This window comes from Neopsephotus bourkii, unplaced genomic scaffold (assembly GCF_033783945.1).
Source record: "Neopsephotus bourkii isolate Nb327-2 ecotype Australia unplaced genomic scaffold, CSIRO-AGI_Nbou_v1 NB_1181, whole genome shotgun sequence".
Classification (NCBI taxonomy): domain Eukaryota; kingdom Metazoa; phylum Chordata; class Aves; order Psittaciformes; family Psittacidae; genus Neopsephotus; species Neopsephotus bourkii.
In genome coordinates, this window is record NW_026901666.1 from 1,838,712 (window position 1) to 1,861,711 (window position 23,000).

General features: G+C 39.5%; 1 protein-coding gene and 1 long non-coding RNA gene across 3 annotated transcripts in view; one reads left to right on the forward strand and one right to left on the reverse strand.

Moving 5' to 3' along the window:
* Nucleotides 1–7,551: 7,551 nt before the first annotated feature.
* Nucleotides 7,552–12,174, reverse strand: LOC133217894 (uncharacterized). The gene is made up of 2 exons (XR_009726999.1): nucleotides 11,185–12,174; nucleotides 7,552–9,807 (listed from the first exon to the last, which is right to left on the reverse strand). It is a non-coding gene; the product is annotated as an uncharacterized LOC133217894 (long non-coding RNA).
* Nucleotides 12,175–13,331: 1,157 nt separating this feature from the next.
* The window catches only part of ACVR2A (activin A receptor type 2A), a 72,303-nt gene continuing 62,634 nt past the window's right edge, over nucleotides 13,332–23,000 (forward strand). Inside the window, exon 1 of one of the 2 annotated variants that reach the window (XM_061363723.1) lies at nucleotides 13,332–14,255. In XM_061363723.1, coding sequence (XP_061219707.1) covers nucleotides 14,201–14,255 — 55 coding nt within the window. In that variant the 5' untranslated portion in view covers nucleotides 13,332–14,200. The remainder of the gene's footprint in view (nucleotides 14,256–23,000) is intronic. The other variant, XM_061363724.1, reaches the window with a different exon arrangement.

The window sequence follows — 23,000 nt, forward strand, 5'->3', positions numbered from 1 at the left end:
ATTGTCTCTGCAGCAAATTTTAACACTGAGAAGAGCAATCCCACATTTTAATGCATTCAGAACTAGGTAAAGTTCTTTCCACAAGAAAATATGATTGATTGTTACAATGACAGTAATTGCATTTTAGTAAAAGTAACCATTATGGTAATTTTCCTCTAGAAAGAGACATTTAACTAACTTAAGTAACTTGTTACTTTTCAACACATTAACTTTGGCAAATTTAACATTACACACATACAGAGTTCACAGACACAACAACATGCATCACTTAGGGAGTATGCACACTTTTTTCATTCTATGTATCAAGTACTGTTTCGAAATAGTATATGTTGGAAAAACGTGCACACATAACACAGCATTAATTAAACTGTTAAGAGCAGCTACATCACATCTATTTCCAAGTCTTCTGTTTAAAAATTCTGACTTCAAAGTAGCAAACTGCAGATCATTATGAGATATTAATTCCTAGGCATCTACAAAGATAAAATGCCAACTCTGAGAAAACCGTAATAGGAGATCCTGGTAAAGCAAGTAGATCAACAGTAACTCATGACACACCACTCAGAGAGGTAGGCGAGTACATGACAGACACAAAAAAGCATTCACAGTGCAAAAAACCTACAGAACCCTACAGCTACAGATCGCAACAGGAGAGAAAGAAATTTCTGTGGTAGACTGCCTGTTACATCAAGGTAGTATCTAAGTTACTAAAACCCAATATCAGCATTTAACTCCACATACTGCTTCCAAACATCATGTGAATACTAGTTAAAAACTAACCACCAAGATGTGTTTACCACTGCATGTGTGAAAGAAATGCATTTTTTCCAACCCGCTATTTTTAAACACTTAATGCAACTTAGCTCGTAGTAATTTTTTCTTGAAACTGTAGGTTCTGATAATTAAGAACTACATCACAAAATAGCCTAAGCATCCAGGTTTTGTTTCATACTATTTCACATGAGTTAAAATTAAAAAAAAACCCTCCACCTTGACTTTAAGGTTGTTTAAGATAATGATTATTCCTTATGCTTTAAAGGGATTCTAAACTGCAGCTGGTTGAATTTCCACAGTACTGAACATTTTTACATTAGAAACGAACTGAAATTAGTCTGGACTGAAATTCTGCATTTAAGAAATTTCTTTTAATAGAAATATTAAAAAATTAGTTTCAATAAACCAGATATAAAATTTTCATTTGAACTTTCCTAGCTTATCTAAAGAAACATTTTTTGTATCTCTGGCTCCTTCTGCCTCCTGTACCTTCTTTGAATTGCATATAATATTTATGGTGCAGAACGGTGTGTTTGCAACTTCAGTTTTCATATATGATGTTGCAAAGAGAAGCAAATCTTAACTCTTTCCAATAATTTTGACTCAGCCCAGTACTCTGTTAGGAACCTATCAGCTCCTCTAGTTTTTCACACCTTGCAAATGAAATACCATTAGATAACTCAACGTAAGAAGGCTTTTCTTTCCTTCCCTTAGTCAAAGGAGTACTGTTATAGAGGAGACCAGGTTTCCAGGCTCACAGTATCTTGGCTGGCAGGTCCAGACTAACAAGTTCTGTCCCACGTATCAACAGCAGTGGCACACAGTCCTCCCTTCTGAAAACTGCTGACCTCTCAGGTATGTTAATTCCACTATTTCAACATGAAATACTCTATTCTGTATTTTAAGAGGATTTTTCTTAATTGATTTAGATCGAAGCTTCAGTTAAACAGTGATTTAAGTATCTACCTGGAATGGTCAGTTGCTTTTTAATCTCTTATTTAAATATCCCTGTTAGACTTTAAGATAAAATAACATAAATATTATAAGAGACTAGAGAAAATTATAGAGAAGAGGGCTAAGAAATAAAAAGTTAGAATATTAATCTGTATTGTCTCAAAGTCTGCTGAACTGCTTTTTCAGCAGCACCCTTCTGGTTATTTTTAGATTTTCTTTTTTTTTTTTTTTTTTTTAAGGAATTAAACCTGTAAACCAGTCAGTTATTTTGGGGGGCTTTTGTACCTGAAAGTGACTATTAGGTTGTAATCTCTTTGTGAAAGAAAAGCCAGAACTCTTGAATAATCAGAATGAGTTGGAAATTCACACAGTTCAAAAATATTTTTTTTTCAAATATTTTCAAGATTAAAATCTTTCCACTATTGTTCATCTTCTACTACATTGCAATAAAAAAAATTTAAGACTTAAAAAATAGTTTGGTTGTTCAAATATAAAATGATATTAGAAATAAATCGGTGACTGACACAAACAGCAATAACCTAGGAAACATGTTAAGAGCTTACTAACATCCATTCCACCATGGAATTTTGTAAGCCTATTTTTATAACACAGTGTCCTAGTTACTTTTCAGAAGAGGAGGAAACTTACAGTTTAAACAGAATTGGCAGTTGACCTTTATAATTAGATCCTTATCTTTTCCATACCTTCTAAATATCACATGGCAAGCTACATTCTTGAATTTTGCTTTGCAGATGTTAGGAGTTAATTCTTCCAATGTTAGCTGAAGAAATTAATGATTTTGTAGTGGCTTTGCAGTTCCAGAGGTGATATGCTTTACTCAATGCAACTCAGAATAATGTCTCAATCTTTGGCCAGTTGTTTACGTTAACTGCTAAAAAAGCCCCCACAAACCAACCCTCCAATCAGTGGCATAGTGAAACTTTTCAGTGCCCATGCCTACGTGCTGCCTATGACAGAAATGCTGCCTAGTTCCTGTAAAGACAGGAACTGTCTGTGCGGCTGAGGTCACCTTAAGGGACCTCCAAAGAGAAAATGCATCTGGGAAGAGAAGTTCTTCCAGTGGAGCTCCACTGAGCAAAGGGATGCCTTTTATAGCTACAGCAGACTTCATGCAGCATCACAGCCTCTTTCCATCTCTTCAAGCATCTGAGGTCAGAAAGAAACAGCAGGTGTGGTGCAGCCTCGCAATGCACTAGATAAAAGTTCCAAGGAGACAAATACAAACTGGGGCTTACATGAATAACTCTTACACCTAATGCATTAGATTTGGCAGGCTTATATTGGAAAGATGGAGGGGGAAAATAACACTAGTATTTGCATTGTAATAAAAGGTTATTTAAATTAAGGAGAATTTATCTCCCATAAAAGGGCATGTAATTTTTATTGAACTAGCTGTAATTATCTCAGAAACTTCAAGCAATACAGGTGTATGCAAAAGTACTACTGAGACCCATAAAACTAATGAAAAAAATCATTGCAACCAACCACCATCCATAATTTTATTATGATGTGCAAAAATGTAATAAACGGGATACAAATGCTTTCTCAAGTACGTAATTTGGGATGAAACTCTGTAATTCTTTGTAATCTGAACTCATAAACCACTTATGAAACATATAAATTACCTTAGCATAGTTTTGGAGAAAAGGAATGAGCTACTTAGAAACTGTCATATTGTAATACTGACAAGCACAATTCATGCAAGTCTCGCATTTTTCTCCAATTGTTATATAGATACTAAACATAACTGCCTAACAGAAAGTATCTGTTGTGAGAGTTTGTTAGAGGATAGAAAAATATTGTAATGGGTGTGAAACATGATTTGGACAGACACAATTTGGATTCCAGTAGATGTAACTTGAAGTTCTTTAGAGAAAAATGGTTAAAGCAGGCACATGATATAGACAAAATAAGTCCAAAGCCACACCCTGAGTTCTACCCAAAGTGCATCTGGGGAGTAAGGGTGCAAGAAGATGACCATTAAAACTCCTTTAGAATGTCTGGCTGTTTAGCAAGGAGCCACAATTTAAACCAGAATTCCATGAGCCCTTTAAACCAGCCTTTGTATCCAAAATGCGGCTTCTGAATTTCTTCACACACTTAGAATCATAGCATCATAGAATAGCTGGGGTTGGAAAGGACCTTAAGATCATCTAGTTCCAACCCCCCTGCCATGGGCAGGGACACCTCACACTAAAAGACTTGTGGTCTTAACACCAGGAAGGTGAAGACCTTCGAGCCAACATAAGAGAATAGGAATGAATGAGTTCAGAAACTAGTTTACAGCTAATTTTTTGGTTTGGTTTGGTTTGGTTTGTTCACTGGTTTTGGTTTGTTTTGTTTTAACCCAAACCAGTTCCCCAACAACGAAGTCTGCAGCTGCATGAACATTTGTGCAGGGCAGGGCAGCATCTCTTGGCTTATACTGGCTTAAAGTGTTTGTGGAAGTGCAGCATGAGTGTAACTATAGATCTGCTATAGTCTAACACTGCTAATAATCCACAAATGCCATTCCAGAATACAAGAATAGTTAAAGCACATAAATGGCCTTGCCATGTGCTCCACATAGAGGCCTAACAGAGGAGACCTTAAAAAATTGCTGTAACAACTTGAAAAATATGTAAGTTTTGAGGTAACTGTATGTTCCAACAGGAAGGACAAAAATCTGATTCCCAAGTCACTTGCATCACAGTGTGACTGATGAGAACGAGATAAATGTACTTACCAGACCCCTCACAATGCAGCTTCTGTGAGAAAGCTGATGAAACAGTGCATTCTTCCCGCCTCCCTAACCCTAACCTGTCCTGCCATCATTTGATCCTCTTTGAACCTGCCTGGAGTCTGCAAGTTTCCTTCCCAATAACAAAACCACTTTTAAGCCTTTCAGTCTCTGCTAAAAATTTTCAGTAAGCTCCAGAGGTTACAGAGAATCAAAGTGAAGTAACAGCACGCGTATCGGAAGGATCAAGATGGAAACGACACTCCGCTTTTACCATTACCGCTTCACTGTAACACTAGCCACAAACAAACTGAATACTCTTGTACGATTTACAAACACTGGACTGGACATGCGCATATATATCAGTAAGTGCTGTCTTTTTTTTGGAGCCACAAGCTCGCTGCATCTGTATATTCTAGTCTGAACAGTTCATCTTTATTGCTATATGGACATAGAAATTCTACCAAAAGTATCATCTATTTCAAGGAGCTATCTATTAGAACTGGTATAAAAAATAAATATTTCATGCTAACTGATTTGTCACCTGCTTTACATAATATTTTTCTTTTACCTCCCTGTTTTTAAGAATCTTTTGATTAAATGGTTGTAATTAGATGCTAGTTAAATAAGTAAAAAAACCGTCACCAAAAAAAGCAGCACATCTTTACCTGATACAGATCTTAAGTACAGTTTAAGCAAAACAATAATGTAGATGATTTATCACCTACTAACATACTTACACAGACATACATTATATAGTGTGCATATTCCACTAAGATTTTCTCAGGTGGGAATCAGCTAATAAGGATAACAGCACACTATCATTTTAAAATAATAGTTGAAAAAAGGTTCTTTCAAATGGTTGAAGCTTGTTTGCTAAATATTTGACAAGTTCACCACAGTCAGTATGCTAGAAAGCAAATCTTGCACCTGAGACTGCAACACATAACTGATATTAAGCAGCATGATAATGTAGTATAATGCCGATGATCCTAAGATCTACAAATAAAGCAGTTATTTATCCAGCTCCTACATATATATGGATAATATTCATTATGAAATTATGAAAAAGCACAGCAATTGATCAATTGACAGCATACTACATACTGCACACTGAGCTGAAAAATGCTCAGCAGTTGCACAAAGTTACTGCAGTTCAGTTATATTAGCTACATAAAACCTGCTTTGGAAACTGATTAGCTGAATGCTTCCATATTATTTAGTTGGAAAATGAGAGGGAGAGAGTCTGTTCTTACATTCTAATTTGGCTTCTCTCATCACTACTGCAAGAGACAACATGGTTCTATAAAATTCTTCCAAGCTAGCTAATACAGCTGAAAACATCCAACCACATCATAGTCCTTCCCTTCAACAGCTACATGACTGAGTGAATTGCCTGATATTTTAATGACAGTAAAGACTGTAAACCAAAGTAGATTGGTACTATTAGCTGTAACAGATTGTGAAAAGAAACACGTGAACCAAACAAGCAAAAAAACCCCAAACCAAACCCTGCCTCTTTCCTTTCACTTGCCTTAGCCAGTACCTGAAAACTTCCTTGGCAATGTCCATGAAACTTGGCAAGAAGTGTTGTCTGAGCTTTCTCAAATGCAAAGCACACAGCTTAATCTGAACATTCAAACTCTGAGCATGCTTAACAAAAAATGTAAAACTAGGTAGTGCTATGCACAATTCCATGAGAAAAAAACCCTGATCTTTCAACCCAAATTGCAGCCAAGCAACTGTTCCAGTAGAATAAGCCTTCAAAACCATGGGAATCTCTCTCCTGAGAGCGTTTAAGCTTCCCTAATGCTCTTAATCCACCTTGATATTGAAACGCCAGACACACTGGCACCCACCTTCTGACTTCCAAATAGCTGGTCAAGTGTCTGAGAGTTTCTTTTCCCTCAGCTTTTGTTTCTTCTTTTTAATTTCAGTTGGTCGACTATTAACATCCTATAAATTTTACTGCTACAGAAGAACTCAACATTTTAAGATTCAGGACTGAAAAGTCAGACGACAAGATCTGTTGTCAGCTCTTTTAAAAATTCCTATGCATGTATGCAATTTTCTGCCAAACCTTGAACCCAAACTGCACATCACAGCTCTGTAACTAGCCCACTCTCTTGAAGTTCTCCACCCACCCCCCAGGGCACGTTTCAATGTGTTTCATTTTGATTCAATGAGCAAAACAGATCTTATTTTCTCTAGAACCCAGGTTGTCTACCTGACACTAGTACTGTGCTTTTCATCAGCTCCCATAAAATGTTTCTGCTAGTAAGAAACAGAACACTTCAGGTACAGTTTTGATAAAATGTCTTTGGCTTATGAAAAACATATATGCATTACCTGTGAAAGTGTGTTTGACTTTCTTGTGCTTCTCTAAACAGAGAACAAAAAATAATTATATATATTTTATATATATAAACACACAATTTGTAATTAAGTTCTAAAGTTAAACCACAGGTCACAGCTTGGAAAATGAGCCAGTTCTCTTGGTCCCCCTCTTCAGTCACTACAGAAAGCTTCTAATATACTTGGGATGGCATTATAAGTAATTTCATCTATGTATTTTCCTTGTTTCAAAAGAATCAAAAGTCATGTTAAAAAAATAATTCTAAAGAGAGCACAATTCAAATATCTGAAAATCTCTCCTCACTTGGCCACTTCACACTCCTATTTCTTATGACTATTTAATTACAAATTCACAGTCTAAAGTATATAATTCTTTACCAACAAATAAATGCATGTATAAAGACTTTCTAAGTGGGAAAGATATATTCTTTAAATTCTAGTATTGTTGATAGGACACTATAGCAAAAGAAAACACTTGCCACATTTTAAGAATTCATCAAAAATAATGGTGAAAACATTACAGTGTTTTAGCATTTGCTTTCTGTGAATACAGAGTACATTCATAAAGGGGTACATAAATTATCACGCTATATTCTGAGAAGGAAAATCTCTACATGGACCTGAAGAACCTTGTTTTGATAACACAGACTAGGGATTTAAGAATTCATCTTCGACTTGTCATGGCACTTGACAAAAAGTATAGTATAAATGAGGACTATAGCTCAATATCTAGAAAAATTAATTTTACTGTGAAATATGTATGAAACCATACATGATAAATGCCATAGTAATAAAAAACTGTGACACAACAAACTGCCTCTAAGAGACAATGTAGTGTCTGAAAGCAACTGGAAGCTCTAGCTGGATGATCATTTCTGACAAGTCAGTGCAAATCCTAGAAAGAAACATCACTTTGTCCTCCAAGAAAATAGGGTAGATATTTTCGCTTCTCTGCACAAATATTTTAAGAAAAAATGGATAGCAGGTCAGAAAAAGAAAAATAATCATTGGTATAAATGTAGCCTTTAAAGGAAATTACTTGATGAAGATTGTATTTAAGTGTTAGCTTCTGTAAAATTTTATATCTATGTGTTTGTTTTTAAACTTGAAGCAGGGAAACATTCAACTTAGTGTGGGTCTACAAGGTCCATGTGATTATATTAAAAAGGAATTTGTCACACACACAGACTCGCTATAGAAATAGCTTTGCATAACATGATACAGGCCAAATCCTATTCATTTGTAGTTATTAGTACTGCTCACATAATATATATACATAATATATATGGATAAAATGAGCGCACTTTAGCCAAACCAAAATACCCAAATCCAAAATCAGGCTATGATTTCAGCATGTACTTTACTTTGTCTTTGTGGATATCAGCTGGACCCAACAGCTGCAAGTAACATTTATGTTTAATTACAAACTTAAAAGGAGAAAACTTTGACTGACGTATATATTGACCCAATCCAAAAGCATACCAGAGGCAAATGATTTTATTATCTGTCTACAGCACTAAAACTGAAAACTTATACTAAAACTCTTTTAAAACATTATGAGTTTCACATAAATTATGCATACTCTTGTGAAATCAAAAATAACTTTAAGTCAGTTATTTACTTTTTTTTTTTTTTTTAATTAGGTTGCCCTCCAGTATCTGCACTTTCTGCCAGCTGACTGGTAAGGAAGAACTCCCTGAAAGAGATACATTTCTTGCCTCTTTAGTCACTTTTGTTTTGGTTATGTAAAGATGGTGTCTGAAAGTGGTCCTCTTTCCTTCGCAACTTCAAAGCAAGAATTACTCGGACCATAAGGGAAGATAAATGGGATAATGACAAGGATTCTATCTGTTGATGTTACTCCTGATATTACAAACCCCATGTTTCCCATTCTACATTTTAAAAATGCTTGCATAGATAATATGAATGAGTGCTGCACAATAGCTTCTTACCTACAATGGTGTTTCTACAAGAACAGTATTGACTCAGTGGTTAAGTGTGGAATAGCAGAGACACAGCTTAAATCCTCTATTCATAGCAGTGCTCTGAAGAGAAAAATGAGACATCTCTGGGTTTTGATTCTTCTCATTCTTCCCTAGAAGGAAAGTTATATTTGTGCTGCCTCTAGGCAAAGTACCATCCCACGTGAACAAAAAAGGATGAAACTAAGATCACATCCATTTCATCTCGCTGCTGCTATCCCGGCACAGAAGCTCTCCGCAGATGCTTAAGTCCCTGACACAGTAGCTGTAGTGCTCATATGTCACAGTAAATGATTCATTAAAAATGCATAGACAGATTGATCTGAGAAGAGGGAAAAAAGATCTGGAGTTTAAGGCAAAAGGAAAATAGAAATGAGAAGCCAAAAGGTAGAAAATGGAAACACCCCCAAAAGCCACATGAGAAAGGCATGCAAAAAGACAGCTAAAAGAAAGAGGAGACAACAACCCTGTTGACATTTAATATGCCTACTTGGGATAAAACTCATCGTTTTACTAGCAATAAAAGCAAAACCCTGGAGAAAGACCAAAGCCTTAAGCATTTTGCATCAAGTGCCTCACAAAAAGATGGTAGGCAATTTCTGCTAAGGCCTGTACAACATTAGCACTGAATTACCTAATTTCACTTTAATGTAATTAAATGGGAGCAAATCCCTAATGCAGATATAGATAGCTCTATTGATATTGCGCCTATAATGACATAACTGAAACAATATTAAGGTGCTACATCCATGCAACAAAACTGTTTCTTCTTGTTTGCACACAAAAATTGAGTATAATTGTACCTCTCCTTATTTGTTTCTTTCACATGCTACATTATGTAGGTCTGCGAAGAATGCAAGGCTTATATGCAGCACCAGGGGGGTTGAAAGCAGACTGATGCATTTGGAGCAGCACGGAAGTCTGAGCAGGCTCCCTGATCCTAGTTACCACTAGTCACCTTAATTCATATACCACTTGGTGTGCTCCTACTCAGCCTCAGAACTGGGAAGGAAAAAAAGAGAAGGATAGGTTCATTTGTGATTCTTGTGGTCCTGATAAACATGTGATTGATAAGACTAACCTTAGACTATTACTGGCTTTCTAGTATTTCCCAGATGGCCAGAAGTCTTTACTCTGTTAATAGAATCCTGCAAGCCAAAAACCACTCATGCTTAAGAATAATAAGCTATTTGAATAAGAGACACCTTACTACGACATTCAGGCAAATTATATTACATAGGTGACATATTTAATCTATTTTTCGTTAAAAATAGTTGCTAAAACATGAGTATAGACCATAACTTATATTCTGTCAGTTAAAAAAAAAAAAGCTAGATACCTACAATGGGAAGTATATATATATATATATATATAATCACACACATGTACAATAGCAATATTTTTAGCTACAATTTCCTACTCATGTGGCAACATGACAAGCATTTTGAAGAAGCTGAGCCAAGTGAAATACAACCTGCAGAACAGGTCATGTTTAAATATTCTGCTATTGAAGAATATTAAAACTTGCAGATTAAGTAGGAGTGTTGTAATACTTACATTAATTAATGCTTATAAATCATTCTGAAATACTTGGATAAAAGATGGCATAAAAAGTGTTGCCACATGTCTTGATGCTTCTAGGTGTGTACAATCCCTTACATCTTATTTTGCTTTTTGGATGGTTCAAATCATCAAAAATATCCTCATTGGATGAATTAAGTGTTGGTGTTTGAACACAGCAGAGAAGCACCAAGGATGCTCGAATCCTGATTAAGAACTTGAGCAGCCACCTCAATATAAATATACTTAAATACCTACATTTCTTCATGTCTGAATCCAAGTGCTAGTGGTGGTTCTTCAGGTCTAGAAACTGAATGCCTCGAATTAGCACAGCTCAGACTCTGCTGTTTATTCACATATGTGAAATATACATACTATTCCTTCCAATCTAGTACCACCTACTATTCACATTACAAAAAAATACCCTAAGACATTGCTATTAAGCAAACTGAAAAGGAAGGTACCTAGAAACGAGACCTACCTGGTGACAGTGGACAACATAACCAGTTTTCAGAGAACTTGGTACTTCTTGCTTATACAACACAAGCCTTTATAAAATACAGAAATTAAAGGCCAGCATTAATGGCCTTATGCTTTCCTGCATGGATCTCATGATCTAAGAGGCATGTCTTCCTTTTTAATCAGAAACAATTAAATATTTTATGGCATCCATTTAAAAAAAAAAAAAACAAAAAAACCAAACCCAGAAGCGTGGGGAGTGTCACCAAACTCAGAAAGGCACAGAATCACTGTCCTTAATGGAGGTAATTTAGTGCAAAAGAGTTTTAGCTAGAGGTACCACAAGTACACACATCTTACCCAAAAGGTGAAAACACTGGGAAATTATTCATCCTGCTCTCTTCACTCCTCTATCAAACTCAGCACATGTGCAGCTTTATACCTGCCTTTCTGGAGTACAAACCGTTTGCTCTGCTCTTGCACAGCACGTAAAACAATGCGGTTTTGTGCCCGCCTGGGTAACTTATAAAAGCTATCTCGCTGCAAATAAATACTGCAAGCCACTGGTCCGCAGCAGCCAAAAGACAATGATATGAAACACAAGTTTGTTGTGATCTGGACGGTGGCTGAGAAAAGCTGCCAGAGGCCGGAGGCGTGGCCACCATGCGAGCTGAGCACCCGGCTCTTAGTAGTGACCAGCGCGAACATAGTTAACTGCACGTGAGGCGCTCGGGTACAACCACCTATTAACTTTGAACCTTGGCATGACAACATCTGAAGGCAAGGCTGTAAAACACACCCTGGACGTTGTGGCCATGACCCTGAGGAACACGTCTGCCACGGGTATTATCACCACATGCCCATCTCCCACCAGGACTCCCCAGAGCCGTCTCAGGCTGGGGGTGGGAGACGGAGGGCCGGGAAAGCACCTGTCGCACCACTGGTAACAACTCACAGCTTTACACCGGCTCTCACAGTGGTTTGATTTTTCCTGCACAGCGCTCTGACACCTGAGACCAGCCGCGCTCAGGGAGAAAAGCTCCCGAGCACCAAGAGCAAGCCCCGCAAAACTGGATTAATAATACAGGAAGGGTGGGACCGGGAGGCGCCAGCTCTACTCCGGCGCCGACAGGGCCGGGCGCAGAGAGCAGGTGCCGGCGCACTGTGCGGCTGGGTCCGTCCCTCACACCTGCCCTCACGGCACTGTACGACGGTGGCCTCAGGGCGTCACCGAGGCGAAAGGCGACGGAAACCGGCCCACAGCGCCCTTCGCTCCACACGGCGTGCAGGACACCAGCAGGCAGTGTCCAGCGAAGACGCGAGAGGGGCCGCGCCCAGGGGCAGGAGGGTAGGCGGGGAGCGTAGGCGGGAGCAAGCGCGCACGAACGGACGCGCTTGTTGCGTGAGTTGCGCGGCGGCGCGCTCGCGGGCAGGTAGGGGCGCAGGGAGCGCGCACCGCCAGCCCCGCCCCCTTCCACCCCGGCGGGGCGGGGCTAGGCGGCGGCCGCCAGGCCGTGAGTGGGTAGGGCGGCTGTCAATCCGGGGCGGCGCGCGGCCGCCCGGCGTCGCGCGACGAGGTGCCGTGATTGTGGGAAAGGAAGGGAGGGTGGGGGAGGGGGAGGAGGAGAGGAAACAAAAACAATCGTCCGGGTGCCGCCATCTTGGGTCCGTTCTCCACGCCACACAAGTGAATGGGTAGATATGAAATTACCACAGGGGAGCAGCAACAGCAGCAGGGTACGGAAGGCTGTGCCGAGCTGCCAGCTGGACTCGGGAGACGCTAGAAACGGCTCTTGCCGCCGCCGCCACCCAGAGAAAATCCCCGGCCTTTTCTCCTCGCCAGCCCCTAAACTGCACTCCTGGAGGGACAAAGTTGGTCTCAGCCGCGCTGCCTCATCCGTCCGGGAGACGAGAGAGTTGCGTTCGGCTGTGGCTTCCTCGGAATTGGGAGTGAGCCGGGGTCAGAGTTAGGGGAGAGGGTGACGAGGGGACTCCTTCCCCCGCCGCCCTCCGGCCCGGGCTCGCCGTGTGGGAGGCACGAGGAGGAGGCAGCAGGAGCCCCGCAGGCGTTTCCTTCCCACCCCTGCTATTTCTTATTCCTTTCTCCTAAAAGGAAAAAAAGGAAAAAGCAAGGACTGGATTGAGTTGCAAGGACGGCCGGGACTGTCGCTGGTCTCCGTGCGGGCGGGGGTGCGGCGAGGAACCGATGTGTCCGTGAGGAGTTAAGAGAGGAGGCGAGTCCCAGCCCTGCTTCCCGGGAGGAGGAAACCCGCCGCCCGCCAGGCCAGCACAGAGCTGCCCGCTGCATCCTTCCTTCTGGTGCCCGCAGTTTCACTCGCCGCCTCCTCGCTTCGAACGAAGCTGAATTTTCCTGGAAACACGGCAAGGAAGGAAGGATTTGCCACAAAGAATATATCATCCTCCTCCTCAGCGGCTGGATACTGCATTTTAATTGTTTTTTGTTTGTTTGTTTTGTTGTTTTTTTTTTCCCCCCAGTCGCTCTTCTGTGTTTAAATACCAAATATAGCCTCGTGGGGGGGGGGGGGGGGGAATGGAAATCTCTTAGAAGAATTTGAAATCTTGCTGGGATTCGGGAGTGCTGCTGTTGCACGGCCCGGGAGATAGGACCGCCGTGACGGGGGAGAGAAGAGAGATGTGCGGCTTTGACTGATTAGCGAAGGACTGGAGATCTTCCCCTTCTCGGGAAGTCCGAAGGTTGGTTTATTATGAGACTGTTGGTTTTCCCTTTCTTCTCTCTTTGTTTACGCTAAATCCCTCAGCATTATTAAGGAAAACCGAAGTGTTGCCCAGGTGTAGCTGGTGGCTTTCTGGTTTTAAAGGTAGTTTTCATCAAGAAACTGACAAAAACTTGTTTCCTTCACCCGGAGGCTTTTGAGGTTTGAAACTGAGATGAAGCTACTTTTCGCCCAAACACTACACGTTGTATAAGGGGAGCCAGGACGAAAACGTGTTTACAGACTTCGATACGACTTCCCGACACTTGACACCCACGAGGGATGCTTCACGGAGCTTAACTGTTGATAATTTTTTTTTTAAGTGGTTTCGTAAATACTTTTATGAATTAATTTTTTGCCACTCTTCGTACAGAAGCCAAATGACACGTGTGTTTTGAAACACAGTTCCAAATATATCCATCCCTCAACCCCGATTCTCGCCAGAAAGAAACGGAGGGAGATCATCAGTGTCTAAACAAATCTGATTTTACTGTTTTATGAACATTATCTGCTGTTATAGCAACATTATGTTGCTATAGATTGCTTTATAACGGTTCAGCAAGAAGGGTGATCTCCCCACCTTGCAGGACCCAGGAAGCTGGATACTTAGTGTCACTTAAATGTTTTAACAGCATTGGAAAATGGGAGCTGCTACTAAGTTGGCGTTCGCTGTTTTTCTTATCTCTTGTTCTTCAGGTAAGTGAATGTTCCTGGTCTTGTATCTTTATATGTAAGGTTTTGGGTCAGCACTTGAAAGCTTGAGGTAACTTCATCGATTAGTACAAACGAGAAGAATTTTTTTTTATTTATTTTTTTTTTAGATAACAAATGGTTGGGAACGTCAGTGACTGTAAAGGCAGAAGCTATTTTCATCGTTACTCTTAAGAATTTATAACGTGAGCACTTCAAACGCGTGCAGCGTTTGGATTTCAGATCAATTGTGTTGAACAAATGTGGAGACATGACCACCTGGTGTCACATACAGTAATCCGGCAATGCACTTGTTGGCGTTTCATGGTGTTCCTTTAAATAAGAATAACCCAACTGAAGTACTCTTCACTTCAATTAGATCTCTTATTCCGGACCATTCATTGGTAAATGGCAACCTTAATGAATGCTTCATTAGTTTAGAATACTCGGAAAGTGTTAGGTCGTCCTTTAATGATGGTGAGGGCTGTGAGCGTGTGTAGATGTATGCGCAGAATTGGGCTGAAAAGGAAGACTTTCTGGTTCTGAGCAATCATTTGTAATGCTTTCTGTGTTGCTATTCAGTAGGTCACTGCCTTGTAGTGCAAAAAAGCCATCACTACTTTTTAAAGAGCAGCTCAGCGTCCTGAGGAGCTAGGGTGTGTGAGGACTTCCCCATACTTCTTTAAGAGGAAAATTGTTATGGCAGCAACTAGTGGTTAGGGAGAACAGTTGGTATGTTTCTGTTTGAAGCTCCCATCAGTTTCACAAAAAAAACCCAAACCCCCAAAACACGCGTATTGTGAGGTATCTAACGGCTCTAGTAGTAGTTACATGGCAAGCCAAGCACTTTCTGTTTATATTTGGAATGTGTGTATGATGTTCTTGCAGAGTGTGCAAATGTACACTTCTTTAGCAGACAAGTGCTCGGCTTTTCAGTATAGCTGGTGTGAGGGAATCTTGAGATCCGTGTAACAATGCCTTTTAAGATTTCAATGTTATAAGGTGCAGGATTTTGCTGAACAGGACGTTTTCTTGTGGTTAGTAAATGGATAGTCTAGTCTTATGTCTGTAGCTGTATTGATCAATTCCGTGTATGCTAAATGTGCTGTGAAATGGCGAGCGCTGCCAGAAATAAACCAGAAAAAAATCTTTTCTGTTTTAACCAGAGAAACAACACAGCAGGGTAAGGACAGGCACAAGGTTGTTGGTTGGGGTTTTTAATTTTTTTTTTTATTAGGGTATACCATTTATTCATCTCGAAACATGTTTTCCTCTAACAGTTTTATCTTGCAGTAGAAAATGCATCTTTCATCTTTTACTCATGCCTTATTTTTGGGTTACTCCAGCAACATTCCTCTTAATTCAGGAATATATTTTGTAGGGAAATTCCCCCCCGTGACAGTTTCTGAAGGACTTGGTGCCGTCTGCTCTTCATGTCTGCCTCTCTCTTCCACGTCCTCCTATTAAGATCCTTTTGCCTAGAGCACAGAATAGTGATCTTGTTGACATTACCTATCCTACTTATTAAACAGAACGGTTAAGCAGCAAAGGCCATCTTTTTATTTCTTGCTCGGGTTGTTCTCGGTGAGGTAAAACGAATGTTTTCCCTTGCTTGGAAGATGGAATTAATCTTTGTTAAATGAGCAGGAAACTGCAATTCGGACTGCTTTTCATGTTAATGACATTGTTTCGGTGGTTATTCCAGTAGTACACATGAATTGTTCTGGTATTTAACAATTACTAAACTATTTTCTACTCGCCTAAAATTTTAGAGTATCTAGTCCTGGTATAGGTCTAAAAATAAATAAGTTTAACAGTAAGTTTTTGTTTTATGTTCATAATGGCAAGATTATGTAAGCTTTTAGCTCACAGTACAGCAGTGTTTCTTTTTTTAACTGTGACTTGGTTTGGTTTAAAATCATACCTGATCAATTGATTCTAATATCATTGTTGGAAGAGAAGTTTCTTTTTCACTTTTCAGGCTGAAAAATGTCTGCCCAGGCTGTATACTTAAGAGTATTGTCAATGGTTGAATAACTGCTAGAATTCAGGCATAAAGATGTCTGGTTTGTACTTCTCCAGTATGCAGTCTCCAGCTACTCTGTGTGTGTTGGGGAGGGTGGTTTGGTTTTCTGTACTTATTAATTTATCTATTTATATATGGAACTATTTTCTGCAGTTGTTTACGTAGGCAGTTAGTACTGGTGTTCCTTAAAGAGATGAAAATGTGTGGTTTTTTTCATATGTGGTGGGTGTGGAAGTGGTCTTCAGGTTGAAGACATTTTATTTTACTGTCTGTAAATGTTGTATGAAATTCTGTAAATGTACTTCAGATGGATAGGAATTTCTAGTGAATCTGGTAATTTTTGCTAAGAGATTGAAAGCTATTTCCCTTTTCTAACTAAGAGATTTGAAAAAGAGCATCTGTGTTATGTTTATTAGGCTTTAAAATATTTGTAGATGCTTGGATAAGAGTGGGTGTAGGTTTGCACCCATTCACACTGATTCAAGAGAATGAGATGAATGTGTATTAACTAAACATTAAAACCTTGTACCCAGGCCAAGGTTCTCCCTGTGCCCTCTAATATACTTTTTTATGTAAACCCATGTATATTTTTTGCTTAGTAAAGAACAGAAGATCCAGAAGTAGTAATAGAATGCTTAGGAACAATTGAATATGCTTCCTGTGCCTCTTCTGTAGGTAAGACTGTAGGTTCGTAAAAATTAAAAATCGTAAATAAAATAGCTTGTTCATCAAAGAACACTTCTCTTTAGCTATTATCTACGTTCTCCTCAAGGAAGTGTGCTTCTCTGTCCTCCAGTTTTGTGATTGCTGAGTTGCGCCTTAGAAATTTTGGGAACAGAGAATGTATACTTTCATACTTCTCTGTGATGTTTCAGAATATGCAGCTGACTGGGGAGATGTTTGAAATAGTGGATTGTTTTCAACCAAAATCTTAACGTTGTGGATTCTAATTAGTTTTTAACATCTCATGGTTCCTTTTGTTACTCTTAATCTCCATATTTTCCAAATCATCATTTCTTCTGAGCTACCTGCTCTGCCTTTGGTACCTGGTTGTCCATCATCAAAGTAGTTCTGCAGCTCTGAGTCTCTTACAGGGGAGAGACCTATATCTGTTAAAACTCACTTAAGCTGAATTCATGCTAAAAATCACCTATGCAAAAGGTTACACATTAGGAAAGTGTTAATCCTCTTTCTTTCCTAATGATGGATCATTCTCAAGCCAGTCAGAAGGTCTTAAGTAATTTTGCTAAAGGAAATGGCACATCAGAAAGGCCTTTGTAGTTGAAGTTTTCACTACATGGAGAACATTTTAGTCTTTGATTTATTTTTTTTTAACCTTCTGTCTCAAACTAATTATTACTAGGAAGTATGTGAATTATTTTTTTTCCCTGAAATCCTCCCTCCCTCCCTTCCCCCCAAAAAAATGTAGATTGAACTGTAAAGCCCAAGATACTGCCATGGTTTCAGAAGCTGAATAGTTAGGTGTTCTAAAGGAATTGTGAGGGGTGTGAGGTTAGTATTTAATTTTACTACTGCAATGTGTTTTTGACTGTAATTTCATTATTAATTTGGTAAGACCTGAAAATCCTACCAAAGGTTAGGAATCTTGTTTGTGAAATTGTTGGTAGCTGTCCGTGATTGTGGTTGAACTCTAATCACTTTATTGCATAGGCAGAGCAGTAAAGCTATTCAGACTTAGTACTGCTGTTAAAGTAAACCCCTGCTCAAGATTCCTTTTTTATAAGACTGTACAATTTTTATGTGTGTTACCATTAGGCAATGCCCCAGCACTCTTGATGTTGCTGTAGAGAGCAGGACTTGTAAACCTACTTCATGCTTTTTTCAAGCATAGATAGTTTACATAGATGTAGATGTTACATAGTTCAAAAGTATCATGGCTCAAGGTTGATGTTATAACTTTGATTACAGATCAGAATTCTGTTACTACTATGTTATCTGTTAAATATTAACAGCACTTGAAAACCCTAAATCAGGGTTATGAAAAATATCTGTACTTGTGCTAATGCAGTACTAGAGCAGGTAATCATGCTTCTAGTAGAACTCTGCCTGACAAATGTTTCTGGAGAGATGCTGCTGTCATGGGTTTATTTGCATATTTTCAGTCACAATTCTTTTCTCATAGAAAAAGCTTAAATTTGTCTTCAGATGCTGGATGATAACATACATAAGTAAATTGGCAGGGGGAGGTCTTCTCTGTGAGGGGAAAACTGTTTTCTGCTATATGGGGTGCAAGAAGGTAATTATTGCTATCAAGAATAAAAAGTTTTCAGCTAGTTTTAATGGAGAGTATTTGACTACCATTTCTTCCCCTTCTTCTTGTCTCCCCCACTTCAACTCTCCCCTCCTGCTCCCCTGAATCTGGGGATGAAATTCCTTAGGTGATGGCTTCAGGTGATTTGCAAATGAGGATAGCCTCCGGGGGGGGGGGCCCCCCCCCACTCCCCCCCCCTTTAACTGTGGAGGTATGGTGTCTGGATCTCTTGAGAGATAAGTAGTCTCCTTTATTCACAGACAAATGTGGTGGACACAATCTGCAAAAGTAATCGTTTTGAGATATAGAATCAGCTAGGTTGGAAAAGATTTTTTAAGATCATCAAGTCCAACCATTACTCCAGGACTGCCAAGACTACCATTAAACCATGTTAATAACAGCTTCATCTACACAGTTCTTGAAAACTTCCAGGGACAGTGATTCCACTACTTCCCTGAGAAACCTGTTCCAATACCTGGTCACTCCTTCTGCAAAGAAATTTTTCCTTGTTCCAAATCTAAACCTCCCCTAGCACATCTTAAGGCTGTTCCCTCTTGTTTGTTACCTGGGAGAAGAGATCAACCTCCACCTCACTACAGCTTCGTTTCAGGTAATTAAAGGAAGTGATAAGGCCCTGTCCCCCCTAGCCTTCTTTTCTCCAGATTAAAAAACTCCAGTTCCCTCAGCTGTTCATAATCATTCACATGATTCTGAGCCAAGATACGGCAAATCCTGTCTGCTTATCCTTAGGAAATCATCTGGAAAATAATCATTATAATATGGTTGTAAAAAATAAAGGTTGACAAGGCATCTGGTTGTGGAAGAGCTTTCTTGGTGAATGGGAGATGCATTTCCACCACTTAATTAACAGAAAGCAGATTAATGCAAATATCTGCCTTAGCTGGTTGGAAGAATACATGGTCTGTTAGCTATCTGATGTTCCTGAAAATGAGAACTATTTAAAAAGATCAAGAAAATTACAAATTTTATAGCCAAGTTCTTGTGTGATGAAATCTTAATGTGCTTTTGTTGCCTTGGTTCTTAAAATTCAACACATCTTATTTCCTGTTATTTCCATATGGAAATTGAAGTGCTACTGGATGACAGTGACTTTATGTGGCATCTCTTATCTTCTCTCCCCTGCAGTGTCTGTGTGGTGGAGGTTTTCTTAGAAACAGTTTTTGACTACAGTGCCAAACAGCAGAGTGTATTTAGGATTAATCCCACAGAAAATGAATATTTACGGCCATATTGTTTATGTTGCCTATCTATGTGGCTAAGGAACCCAGACATACATTGAATAGATCAAATACTTAAGTTGCTGGTGGAAAGAGCAGAGAAGGTTTTATCTACTGCTGTAATTATTGTAATAGTTTCACAGTAAAGTAAGCCTCTGTGAGTAAGGTCAACATTCATGGGTTACTTCTGAATTTCCTAATTTAAAGCTGTAACTGGAAGCAAGCAGTCTGGCTAGGAAAAAGAGATAGACAATTCATGTTCTAACTGGAGGAATAAATCTTTGGTTATGTGGTTACGGGTATTTGAAAAACTCTTGGAAATGAGGGAAGCATTTGTGGGAAGACTACCTGTTCCTGCAGTCAGAAGCAGCTGGAGTGGTGTTAGGCTAGGATCTATGGAGGATGGGTATTGGAGGTGTGAAATACTTCCTTGTACCCACTTCAGTTAGCTGCTGTCACAAAGAACTGAATTCCTTTTAGATAGTTCAGTGACAGAATACACCTTCTCTTTTTATCTTTCCCCCCTCCCTTCTGTTCCACAATTCTCCCAAATGACTCCCATTTTCAAACTCGGTCAAAGTGTGAGCAGGATGGCAGTCTTCGCCTCTCTGTCTCTGGGACTTTCTCTGTGGTGGTTCTGTTAATGAACTGTGCTGCTGTTGCTTTCAGGCAGAAGCTTTGTTAGGAAGAAAATGAGCAAGTGACATATTTAGAATTGTATGGATGCCAGTGAAGGTCTGGATGACAGCTGCATAACCTAAAATCTTGGTGACTTTACAGTGTAAGAACAGGAACACTTGTGTATATTGCCAGCTCTGTTTCACTGAGATTTTTTTGAAGGTAAAGTAAGTATTGCTGAATTCTGAAAACTTGCCTTGTATAAGTACAGGTATTCATGTATTCTACTGGTATCAAGTGGTGCAAGATAACCTGTTTCAGTCAGGATGCAGAATCAGTCATAGAAGCCTTCCAGTATTTGAAGGGGGCCTATAAGGATGCTGGGGAGGGACTCTTCATTAGGGACTGTAGTGATAGGACAAGGGGTCATGGGTTCGAACTTAAACAGGGGAAGTTTAGATTGGATATAAGGAGGAAATTCTTTCCTGTTAGGGTGGTGAGGCACTGGAATAGGTTGCGAAGCAAGTTGTGAATTCTCCGTCCCTGGCAGTGTTCAAGGCCAGGTCAGACGAGGCCTTGGGTGATACGGTTTAGAGCGAGGTGTCCCTGCCCATGGCAGGGGGGTTGGAACTTGAAGATCTTAAGGTCCTTTCCAACCCTAACTATTCTATGATTCTATAATGATTTCAGTGTTATTCTTGTTATCCACTGAAAAGGCTTGTTAGTAATTATTAAAATCCATGGACTTGGCCTTTGTATGATGTTGAGTACCTTTCATTGGCAAGATGGCTATGTGGTGTTGAAGTAATTTAAATAGTGAGATACTGCCTTTTGAGATTCTTCATTATGTTAAGGTATAATTTCTGGTTTTAAGGATTATATGAAGCTGTAATTAGGTGGTAATTCAGTTCAAAATGCTGAAAGCAGAATGTAATTAAAAGCAAACCCCTGTGTGCTCTTAAATGTGATGGGTATGTAAGAAATGACGAAATACTTTTTTTGCCTTTATAATTCTGTAATTACACGAGGGAAACATTGCCTGTAGTTGGGGAACTGAATTGACTGAAAGGCAAGATGCTAGAAAAGAATCAATGTTTTGTAAATGCTGGATCTTGGCTAAAATGAAAACCAAGACTTATTTCTCAAATTCCTTTGTTTTCTCAACTTTGAGATAGTCATCAACTAAGGTGAAACTCAGAAAATCAGCCTATTTTGCATCTACAAATGGTAGGTATTGTTTATGATCTAGTTTTGTTCTGTTATACTGTCTTAATTAACTTTGACACAATTTAAAGCTAATATCTGAACATAAGACCTTTCATCCAAAGGTTTTGTTTTCAGAAATTGTCTGTATAATTATCATTAAAACTGGGAATGGGAATCTATATTGCTTAGTTTTGTTGCTTTTCAATAGCTTTAACTCCTTGCACCTTCTCTTAAATGGGATGCATTCAATGTATTGTCATTTCACCAGAAAAGAGTGAGTTCTTATAACTGAAGTTGAGAAGTTTCTTGTGACAGATCAACTTCTGAAGTTGGATGGTATATCCGTCCTTTCTAGAAATGGAGAATATTGTTCCTGTATTTTCTGGCAGATACCAAACTTTTTATGGGTAAGTCAATATGCAGGTTTTGTTCTGGGGGAAAAAAAAAAGTGGAAAGGGGGAAGGTAACTCAGTGATTTCTGTGTGTCTTGATGTTGGTTGTGGTTGTTTGTTTTTTGTTTTTTTTTTTTTAATATGTAGGATTGACTGTAGAGCTGAAGAATGTTTGATCTGTGGCTTGTCTCCTTTTCTTAGTGAAATTAATCTGCAGAGTGAACGCACATACTGCTTTGCTATTATTGCAGTCCTGACGCTGTTTTTTGCCAACTGGTGTCTAGAGAGATGACGTGCAAGCACGGTTTCAGGGATAGTGCAGGCAGGGGGTCAGTGCCAAGAGTCAGCACAGTCAAGACTACCAGAATTCCTGCAGCTTCAGCACGTCAGTATGTCCTCATCTCATGTTTGAGAGCTTGGAGTATATACTATCTGTATGCTGTGGAAACATTGTAATGATTTATACTGGGTTACAGCATAGCTTTTGTGGTACTTCAGAGGTTCAAACCAAAAAACTGTCCCACTTACAGAAAAAAAAAAAGGCAGGGGAAAATAGGGGAGGAGTGAGGCCCCCCCCCCCAACAACAAAAACAGCCTCCAAAACACACCAAACCAAAGACCCCCTGAACAACCAAACCAACCAACTGACCTCTTTGGGGCCAGAACAACATCACGCAGAGCAATGAGAAGGAAGTCCATAGTCAGGTGCTACATGGAATGGATGTTCTCTGTCTATGAGATGTGGCCTATGGTCCAGCGAACAGTCATAGAATCATAGAAGGCTTTGGGTTGCAAAGGACCTTAAGATCATCAACCCCCCTGCCATGGGCAGGGACACCTCACACTAAACCGTGTCACCCAAGACTCCTTCCAACCTGGCCTTGAACACTGCCAGGCACTGTTCTAGTGCCTCACCACCCTCACAGTAAATAACTTCCTCCTTATATCCAAGCTAAACTTCCCCTGTTTTAAGTTTGAACCCGTTACCCTTTGTCCTGT